This window comes from Melopsittacus undulatus, chromosome 2 (genome assembly GCF_012275295.1).
Source record: "Melopsittacus undulatus isolate bMelUnd1 chromosome 2, bMelUnd1.mat.Z, whole genome shotgun sequence".
NCBI classification, from domain to species: Eukaryota; Metazoa; Chordata; class Aves; order Psittaciformes; family Psittaculidae; genus Melopsittacus; species Melopsittacus undulatus.
This window is the reverse complement of record NC_047528.1, coordinates 7,405,588-7,416,585: the sequence shown is the minus strand read 5'-3', so window position 1 is coordinate 7,416,585 and position 10,998 is coordinate 7,405,588. Positions and strand designations below refer to the sequence as shown.

At 46.1% G+C, this 10,998-nt stretch overlaps 1 protein-coding gene across 1 annotated transcript; it reads right to left on the bottom strand.

Moving 5' to 3' along the window:
• Positions 1–2,313: 2,313 nt before the first annotated feature.
• PRSS23 (serine protease 23) lies at positions 2,314–10,415 on the bottom strand. The gene is given in 3 exon segments (XM_034060085.1): positions 2,314–4,607; positions 4,610–5,478; positions 10,296–10,415. Coding segments are annotated over 2 exon segments (1,116 nt in total). The 5' UTR covers positions 5,466–5,478; positions 10,296–10,415; the 3' UTR covers positions 2,314–4,347.
• Between the last annotated feature and the right edge of the window lie 583 nt (positions 10,416–10,998).

Sequence of the window (10,998 nt, the reverse complement as noted above, 5' to 3'; positions counted from 1 at the left end):
CAGCTCACTAGGAATCTTGCTCCTGGGACACGAATCATGTTGCCCTTTTGCTCTTTGCTGCCCTTCTCTGTCCACACTTCCTTTTTACTCCAGGGAAGCAAAGAGGTTTTTATCCTCCCATCATACTTTATCCACTCTTTGAAAGCTTCTCTTCCCAAGGCCTGTGCATATTGCCTTGGCACGCTACCAAAATCCGCTAACAAATGGCAGATTAAGTGGAAACACGGACAAGAATTTCAAGCATGTATTATACTTGCTTGGAGTTCAGTGTGCAACGTTAAGATGAGGGCTGCCCTCTAAGCAGGCAGGCCTGGGAATTCAGCTGCAAAACAATTACAGATGCAAGGAAAATACCTTTCCTCTGAGAAAGAAGCTTGATGATAACTGTGCAGCCTGCAGTAGGCTAAGTTCACTGTGTGCTCTGGAAGAGCTCGGCACAGTCTGTGCCTTCTCAAGACTCCAGTTTCCATCTCCAACACTGTTCTCCGAGGAAGTTATGTCACATGAACCAGAATTCTACATATGTCAGCCTCTTAAAGATGCAGAAGGAGACTTCAGTCCTTTCCATTCACAACCAGAACAGCCCCTCTATACCACTCTGCTGCCCTGCCTTAGGATACAAGAATACCGAGGTACTCAGTTCAGTTCTGCAGATCAGTAGCAGTCACCACCAGCCAGACAGTGAAGTTTCTAGTGTTGTGCCTCTGTATAGTTGAGTTACTTGTGGTTCCTTGATGAGCTATTTTGGCTAAACAGCTATCTTTCTCATAGGTTAAAGTTCTGGTTTTAAAAGAGCCCAAAGCAAGTATCCTTAGAATGCAGTTTCTAAACCTGCCAAGCAGTGGCCCAACCCCACACTGAATGAATACACTTGCAAAATTACACCAACTCAGGTGGGCACAGTGAAACAATGCTGAGCTTTTAGCACAATTCTGCCCATGTGATCTGAGATTTCCTTTTCTTTCCAAAACCAGCCTGGAGTGTTTGCATAAGGGTGTACAGTTGAGACTCTCCCTCCCCTGATTACACTCAACTTGCTCCATACATTTGGTTTTTAAAACAACTTGCTAACATTATTCTAGCTCACATGCCTTCTGCATAACTCCACTCTGCCAATCACCATGAGAGATGTACTCTGCTCTTGTACTGGGCACTGGTGAGGCTGCACCTTGAATCCTGTGTTCAGTTCTGGGCCCCTCACTACAAGAGAGACATTGAGGTGCTGGAGCGGGACCAGAGAAGGGCAACGGAGCTGGTGCACAATGGTCTGGAGCACAAGAGTGATGGGGAACGGCTGAGGGACTTGAGGGGTTTAGTCTGGAAAAGATAAGGCTCAGGGGGGACCTTATCCTGCCTGAAAGGAGGATGGAATGAGGATGGTGGGTCTCTTCTCCCAAGTAACAAGCAACAGGACAAGAGGAAACAGCCTCAAGTTGTGCCCAGGGAAGATTACATTGGATATTTTGGAAAAATTTCTTCCCCAAAGAGGTTGTCACGCATTGGAACACGCTGCCCAGGGAAGTGGTTGAGTCAACATCCCTGGAGGAATTTAAAAGTCATGGTGCTTGAGGACATGGTTTCTTTAGTGGTGGACTTGGCAGTGTGAGAATAACAGTTGTCCCTGATGATCTTATAGGACTTTTCCCAATCTAAATGATTCTATGATTCCATGAAAAAAAATCTTAATCTGCAATGCAATGAAGCAGTTGAGAACATAGGACCAGTGGATGGGAAATATGCCCAGTAAACCAGGACTGATGCTGTCAACGCCGCATGATGTAGTGTGCACATGCAGAGATAAGGAAAGTTGTAGAAGTAGCAATTCCCAAATCAAACAGTAGAACATTTCTGCACTCCAGTGTTCCTCTAAGAACTGTGGGTCTCACTGCTGGTGTCAGAGGAACTTTTTTCTTCCTGCATCAACTAAAGAAAAAGAAGATGGACATGATTCATGACCTTATGACTGGTTCAAATTCCTCCATAGTTTATTGACCCTAAAGTTAATAAAAAGAATGTGACTTTCTGGTCTAAGAGGTTATTTTCAGCTCTAAGTAATCTGAGCTCATGACTGGCTTTGGAACAGCAAAGACTGTATAAAAGCTAAGATTTATTATTACCATCAAAAGACAGAATAATGAAACCTACTGAAAAAACAATGACCTAGAAACAACTAACAGGTGAGGACAAAAGAAAATTGAAGGAAAATAAACAGCATCAAGGATATTAATGAGTTTGTTCTGTATCTGTCTTTACAAATAAGTAACTGAAATGAGACTGAAAGTGCAACCCAAGTATAGCACAAATACAAGACTGTCTGCATTGGAATTCCATAACTTTTCTTTATTCACTGTGATACATTCAAACAAAAGTGCTCCAGAGAACAGCCATAGAGTAAAGGAAATTAAAATAAAAAGGCAGAAAAAGACCATCAGGTACATATGGTGATTATTCATATTTCAAAGCATTAGCAACTGCTTGTATCTGAATGCACCAAAAACCCACATGAGGGTCCAATTGTTTTGCACACTGCATCTATAATAACAATAATCACAGACAGCTCTAGCAAAACTGTTTTTCAGAACTAGAGCCAAAGCCATCATGAAGATAAAGCACCATCAGGCATATGTTTACAAATGCCATAGTAATTAGTAGAGTGTAAGAGAGGCTTAGCTGATTTAACATTTTCCTTGTATTCGTATAGCACGGGGAAGCTCTCCTTAGATTCATTCCTTCCCAGCTCTGCCATTTCACACCATGGCCTTGCATTTGCCCCACAGCACCAAGAGCCACGGGCAACTTGATAAGGAGACAGTGAGAGATGGATGGAAGAGAAACTGGAACTGGAGCCAGTATCTATCCTCCTGTTGAAAAAAGTAATATTGGCATGGCAGCATGTACTGAACCATGTTACTGTAATACAGTGGCACAACCCACCTGAGAAACACTGTTTATACAGACCACATTGACTTCCCAATGCTGTTTGCTGAGCTACAGGTATTTGGCTGCACTGATTTTACCTGTAAAAGACAGCTCTTGTTTTAAACTCCACTTCTGCTACAGTAAAAATATAAGCCACTGTTATCTATAAGAGAGAGCAGAGCACTGCTGAATAGCAAACTCAGACTGCACCCTATAACGTCGCTCCATTCCAGCTGCAGTATTACTGAACTGTGCACTTCCCAAGAGTTATTTGTAACTCAACAGTTTGATGGGGAGGAGGATTTCTACCCCAAACAACATGAGAAATGTAGGTCAAGATGCCACACAAACTACACTGTCAAAGGGCTACAATAGAGAGACACTTATAAATCCAGGGTCCCTCTACCTGGTGTAGGTAGAACAGCATGCATCTTCAACAAAAAGTGGGAAAATTCAGTAGAACCCTTAGTCCTGCTCTCCTCTTTACCTGCTTTTCTGGCAGCAATTCAGATGGCCATCAAGACCACAGACAGGCTTTCCTTTGAAAATCTGAGTTGCTGACACAAGTTTTTCCTTAAAAGATCTAAGTAGGTCATAAACAGAAAACAAGACTCTGTCCCTATGTGCCTTCTGTAACAGTATATCCATAGAGACCCTGCTAGATGTAAGACTATGCCCCATCTCCGTAATGATTTAATCCTACGCACAAGTTGTGTTTCCCAAGGCAGGATGCAATGGCACTACTCATATGACCAAAATCATCTTCACAGTCAAGTCCTTGCAACACCAAAGTCTGTTTGCTCAAAAAGCATTTTTCTTAACTCTGTTACTAATAAAGTGTCAAAACACTCAGGCCAAAAGAAGGTTAGAAATGTTACACAGTTATTTACCCTTCACGCTATTTGTGCGGCGTTCATCTCCCACAGCGCATGCCTTGCCCTTTTCACACTCCCTTTCTCATGCAGGAACACAAAGCTGTGATGTTTGGGTTGCAAACACCATTAAATGCCCCTCTTCAGCCCCAACAGCATAGAAATATTTTCTTTTAAAGTTCAGATCAAAGCATTTCTACTAATCCTAGGATTTATTAAAACAAACATTGCAGACATGAGATAGTCGACAGCGTCCCTTTTATAAGATTCTTTGGAGACGGTTCTGATTTCATGCTGTTTACTGGTCCGCCCCTAATTAATCTCGAGTTTCTGAGCTGCAAATTCAACAAGTCCACCTGCTCCCTCCCCACCCAACGTCCCTTTCTCCCCAGTGTTGAGCTGTAACGGCAGCACCGCACAGCCCCTCTCCTAAGAGCAAGGTTCACATCCCCACGTTACAAGACAATCTCACAGACATTTGCAGCAAAAGTCTAGACTTTCCTCAGATGAGTAACTAAAACCAGTCATTAAGTGCTTTCAAGGAGTTTCATTGTCTTTATCCTTCCCTGCAGTCAAGGTAGTTGCCTTTGATCCAGTAACAGATCTGTGCGTATTTGAGGGGGGTGATGCGAACGGCTACATTGAAATCCTGTGGGGTGCCATTCATGTCCACCCACTGATGGCCTGAAAATATGCCAATAATTTTACGCTCCCATTTCTGGTCCTGCCTCTTCCACATCCTCACGTACACCCCAGACCCACTGGCACCCGGCTGGGCATCGCACTGCTGGTACAGCAGGTCATAGGTTTCATCTTGACATCACAGAAGCGGTAAACCAGGTTTCCTGGGCGATCATTGTCATAGCCAGAGAAGTGAATCCTCCCTCCAGGCAAGTGTCTTGCTGGTGGGCTCACACCTATCTTCATAAACTTTCTTTTATGAGGTTTCTTCAGCTCCAGCAAGGCATAGTCATAATCCATGCCAATGTCATTGGCATTGCCTTTGATCCAGCCTTTGGGGACATGTGTCCGTTTCACTCGGATCCACTGGAATTTCATTTTCTCAGGCATTGCTGAGTTGGTGATATTGGCTCCTTTGCTGCCATCTTTCAGTTTGGGCTTTAGGAACCCCACCCGCAGTTTCTGAGCTCCTTTGACATAACTCTTCCCATCATGGATGCAATGAGCTGCAGTAAGAACATGCTTTTCAGCCACCAGTGTGCCCGTGCAACCTGTAGATAGCTTCACCGATGTGGAGAATGGGTAGTTCAACAAGAAGTCTTTCCCAAAAATGCTAAACCTGCTGTCATAGCCATAGATCTGCCTCTTAGTTCGAGATTTGCCTTGAGACCCATCACCACCGTTGCTCAGAATGTATATGCCCACCTCTGTTTCAGTGAGGCTACCATTAGCATATAAGGTTTCATAGGACAGGTAGTTCTTTACTTCTTCGTAAGTTGGCAGAGGAGAACTTTTGTGGCATGCTGGGCCACATGGAGATACCACTTCCAGTTTGGCTTCAGCATCAAACTGTGGTTTGTCCAAGTTAAGGGTAGACTGTGGCAGGATAACTGGAACTCTGTAAGATGGCCAAGTTGGCTTCCAGTGAGAACTGGAGGGCATCACATCTTTAGCAGCACACAAAAGGATGATTAAAGTGGACAAGCCTGCCATTCTGAATGCTGGTCTGTGGAAAACAAAAGAAAGTCCAGTTACTCACATAAACACTACAAGATTAATCTACCTTGCTAAATAATGGCTTGCTAACCAGGTATAAAATAGTAAGTGATTTGACTGGAGCCAACTGTCATTAAGTACTTTTTTTCAGAGTTAAACTAACGCCTTAACCTGTATCCTGAAACAAGTACCCCAGGTTAACATTGAAACAGGGCACTTAACCCTTAGGTGTGCTGAGCCACCAACTTGCAGCTGACACCAGTGAGGAGTTCTAGTGTTTGTCTTCACACAGAGTAAAGCAAATTCAGACCTGTGAATTCCTGAATTCAGAAACCATAGCTCCTGCCAGAGACGTCAAGCTGATGGCAGGAACATGAGGATGGACAAAGAAGATAACCTGGACAGGAGCTGGGTTGTAGAACATGACCACACAGGAGACTTGCTTCCCCTTACAACTCATAGCAGATGAAGCTTTCTGCTCCACATAGCATTTGCTCTCCCCTAGGCTTGCATGAGAAAGGGTGGTAAGAGTACATGAGGCCAGCTAATGAAGTGAATTTACAATTCTCAGTGGAATCTTCAGTTAACATACTGCCTTATTCCTTTAGAAAGTCAATTAATTACTAATGCAACCCACCCACCTCTGAGCACAGGGAGGCAAATGGGACTGTAAATGTGTTTATGAACCGCAGGCAGTGCCTCAGACTGCAGAGAACAGCGTGCACTAGGACTGTGTCAAGAAAATGTGTAACTTTAGTGCATTGGAAAATTAGCCATACAGCTGAATCGCTGCAGGAGGCATTGCCCTGGGCAAGAAGGCAGGCAGGATCTCCCTCACACAAAGAGTATTCAAACAATACTTCACTATTATGTTGAGCTTACACATGTTTAAAATCCTGCTGAGGTTACACTGATCACAACTGCAGGATCATTCCTGAAATACCTCAAACCAGGAAACCAAAGCAAATCCCGCAGGAGATAACCACAGCTATCTAAGAATAAAACAGAAAAATCCTTCTTTCCAATGCTTTTTGTAGGAATATTCCATCGCTAAGCTGCACTGAAAAAGACTTCACAAGCTACAGACTGCTAAAGTCCAAAAGTATCCAACTGAAGTATTGCTACCTGTACTCGGTATGTATGTACTGGGAATGGGGGCTAAAATTAAAGCACACGATATTTAGAATAACAATTGACTTATGCAGGCTATCAAAACATTCCCATTCCAAAAACCAGATGTAAGTGAACAGAGCTGATGCTACTGATGCCCACAAAGGCAGGTACTGACTCTTTTCCCAAGTAACAAGTGATAGGACAAGAGGAAATGGCCTCAAGCTGCACCAGGGGAGGTTTAGGAAAAATTTCTTCCCCAGAAGGGTGCTCAGGCATTGGAACAGCTGTCCAGGCCAGTGGTGGAATCACTGTCCCTGGAAGTGTCCAAAAACCACATAGATGAGGCCCTCAGTGACATGCTTTAGTGGTGGTCTTGGCAGACCTGGGTGAGGGTTAGACTTGATGATCTTAAAGGTCTTGATTCTGTGATTCTTCCAGAACTGACCAGACATCCTCTTGGTATTATTTTCTTTAACAAACAGAACACCTTTAAAGGGATGCATTTTGTTCTAGAAGGGTTAAACTCCATAGAACGTGCCACTTTATACCTGATGGGCAAGTCAAGCTGGAAAATACAGGCCATTTTAAACACGAATCAGAATGGCATCATTTTGGATCTCCCTGAAGTGGAAAAGACTTGCTTATGTATTCTAGGAATATCATCAGCTCCTCTGGCTCCTTCCACAGCAGAGATTAATATTGGATGTGGCTGGGTTTTGTAAGCTATGAAATGAGATAGTCTCACGTTGGTGTAAGGATGGCCCTGCTGTATTATCAAACATACTCATGAATAACAGTGATTAGGAAAACACAGAAAAAGAAGGTACCAGGGACAAATGAGACCACTCCATCCCCACAAGACAATATCTACTGTCATAACTCAACTGTAAACTGTCCTACCTGTGATAGTGGGGGCTTGCATGCAGAAATGTTTACTGGTCTCCCAGTCAGAAGCTGACAGCAGACTAAATCCCAGTTATGCTGTGCCTTAGGTAGCAGATCCCATCAATAAGAGAATATATTTGTAAGAAGTCTGCTCTCATCTGCCTCATACCAAAGTCATTGCCACAAATTACATTTGAAGCATTCCTAATAAAGGAATATGCATCTAAACTGCACCACTCACTCATGCTGCTTCTTGGATCTAAAACTCATCCATGCTCACAGAGCCAGTGCTGGCCTTTGGCTGGTTTATTTAGCTAGCAGGGGGAAATCAGAAGTGTCTTGTCAGCTGCTATTTGCACAAGCAGCAAGATTCCCTCGTGCCTGTCAGCACAGCGACCTGATGAAGGGGCCGTGTGTGACCAAAAACTTCCCTGCTTCCTCCGAGAGCATCATCTGGGCTGAGAAGTGAAATTACTTCTCGCTGCAGTACCCCTAACCATCAGCCCTGCAGCAACGCCAGCACTGGAAAGGCAGTTTCAATCAGCAGAGGGCAGTCGCCCTATGAAAAGAGCGAGACAGCAGCTGGGACTTAAACTGATCCCAAAAAAAGGCTCCGGGAGATGGTATCTGTGCTGCTCTCTAAAGAGCTCCTGACTCCACTTTATGCCTCTGAGCAAGCATTCCCACACCCCTCCCCTGCTGCTTCTGTGCCATGATCATGCTGATGATAAATCTGACGGTAAAAACAGCCTTTTCATCAGCTACAGAACTTTGCTGTTATGTCAAATGCTATTAAAACCTAATAGAATACAGTTTTGAGGATATACCGGACTATAGAAGCTAAACAGTGCTCACAAATCAAGGCATTTACTGAAGTCTTCACAGTTATATCACATCTGGAGATAGAAATAGTAATAAATCAGCACTGAGATGCAGTAAAAGAGAATAAATATGCCTTATCTATAACAGGATGCCAAAACAGAGCATAATACCTCTTTCTGTGGAGATGCTTCCTCTCTGAAAATACTTAGGCAGAAAAATGAAGGAATATAAAGAGTAACCTAAATTTAAAGAGAGACCTACCAGTTACGCTCTTCTTTTCCTTTCTCTTTTCCTTTCCGTTTCCAATAAAACCCAAAAAGCAGCAAAGAAAACCAAACCAAAAACCCAGGGTTAACACCCTCTGTGTTCAGCTACATACTCGTGTGTGACCCTGAGAGATGTTCTCAAATAGAACAAACCAGTAAGAAGCGAGGACTTCCCCCAGCAGCTATCACAAACCGATACTGAATGAATTACGACGTGCGGCTCTACTGTAGCACTGCTCTTCTGTTCCTGTTTAAACTGTGTCATAAACTCAATCTACCCTTTGACTCAGTACAAAGCCCCGCTCTGATATCCAGCCTCGGAACCCCCTAGAAAGCGGTTTGTACATAATCACACTTGCTAATGGCATTAAAATGGTTTAGAGAATGGAAACAGTGACAGCTACCCCGGGGCTCCCCACGCTGCTGAAACACTTCACAGGCACATTTTCCTGCCTGCTATGGGCATTCACACCCAGAGAGAAACGGTGGTGAAAGAGAACTGCCTGTCTGGGACGGGCATGAATCATCTTCTAATAAGCAAGTAATTTTTACTGGAGGAGTTCACCACTTCAGGGGTGGTTCTCGTAGTAAGATGGTAAATAACAATAAATCCTGGGACATCCAGTAGGAAAGGCTGTGAACCGAACAGGCTCCATTCCGGTTTTGAAATGAAGAAAGTTTTTCCACGGAGCTGGAAGCCAGAATGATTAACATGGCAAAAGAAAACAAACGGAGAAGGAAAAACCGAGACAGCAGGAGAGAAAAACCTGCCCCGAACCAAATTACAAAGGTGAGCTAAAACACTGTCACTGCCGTGCCAAAATACCTCCGGTAGTCCTCTTAGTCACTGAGGACTTGTCAAAACACAGCAACAGTAATTGAGTTCTGCTTTTAAGGAGTACAGAAGCCTTGCAGCCATCAAAATGCAACATCTCTATTAGCCCGCGATGCCGGCGGTGATGTGAGTGACCCTGCCTTACCCGCTGTAAGAAGAGATGCTCGGAAAACCCGAAAGCAGCTTTGGTCCTGACAGGCCAAGGGTGTCTGTTAACACACAGAACGGGTGTCCTGACACGTGTGTCAGTGACACGCTCACACACAGCAAAGGGATTGTGCTCTGTGTTTACCGCTTGGTCTGATTCCTACGGGGTGATCTTACTGCCTTCTTTCCTCTTTCCCTCTCGTAAAGCAGCTTCGGTTTCAGGGTACAAGAGCAAACGGTGACGGTCAGCTGCAATACAAGCTGTGAACAAGGACACGCATCCCCAGCGCTACCAACCACCCGAGCGAAGGGGCAGAAGCCGAACAACCCCCGCAGGCTGCAGCAGCCGCTTCGCTGAGCACATCAGCATGTATTTCTTAGGGAAAACCCCCCAGATACCGATGTTTTCGGTCACGGAGGTGTACCGAAGTACAGGACCGCAGCGGCTTAACCCAGAAGCTCCTTCTGACGCCTCCCGAGTGCGAAACGCACCAAAGGCGAATCTTTTATCGGCTGTTTTAGCAACAACCTCATCGAAGTTGGTCACGGCCAGCAGAGAGCAGCGGGGCTCGCCGCCCCGGCCAGCACCCGAAGCGGGACGGGCAGGGGGACCGGCAGCTCCCTCCATCCCCATTGTCCGCCCGTTGCGCTGCCGGTGATGGGAGCTCTGGTCCCGCACAAGGACAGCGGCTCCCGCAGCCGGGCTGAGCCGCTCCGGGCTCCGCTGTGTCCCCGCACCCTCCGGAACCCGCTACCTACCAGCTCCCCGCGGCGGCCGCGCGTCCCCGGAGCCGGCTCAGGCAGGTGGCGGGGCCGGTCCCGGTCCCATCCCTGCCGCCGCGCTCCGAGCGGTGTGGGGCGGAGCGGTGTGGGGCGCAGGTGGCTCCGGCCGCCGCTGCTGCCGAGCCCGTTCCCCTCCCGTCCCGCCCCACAGCCCGCCCTTGGAGGCCGCGCAGGGGCTGAGGCCGAGGCCGCCCCTCAGCGCAGGCCGCCGCCCCGGTGCGCCCTTCAGGGCGGCACCCCCTTGTTTTCCTCTTTTCACGCCGTTTTTCGTTGATTTCCTGAGGAAAACCACACTTTTTTCCCCCTCATCTTCTTTTTTATTCGCACTGTGGGCGGCTCAGGGATCGCCATCCCCTCAGTGCATTGGTGTGGCCCGGCCACCTCAGAGGGTGAACCCCTGGGGTCCTTGCCGCCATTACAGGGATCTTTGTGGTCTGACACCTCTGTTGCCTCGTATTTGTCAGAGGCATTCTTTGTACGGGTTTTAATTACTCGTCCTCCTTGAACCCTTATAATGATAGCGGGCAAGAAAAGAGGTGAGGGGAACCAAGAAGGCAAAAACTCCTGCAATGTGTTTTAACTCCACAAGAAAAGCCCACAGAAGGTTTTGCCAGAATTCCCACCTGATCACCAGAAAGGAAACAGGAATTGCACAGGAATCAGCTCATTCCCTGACCTC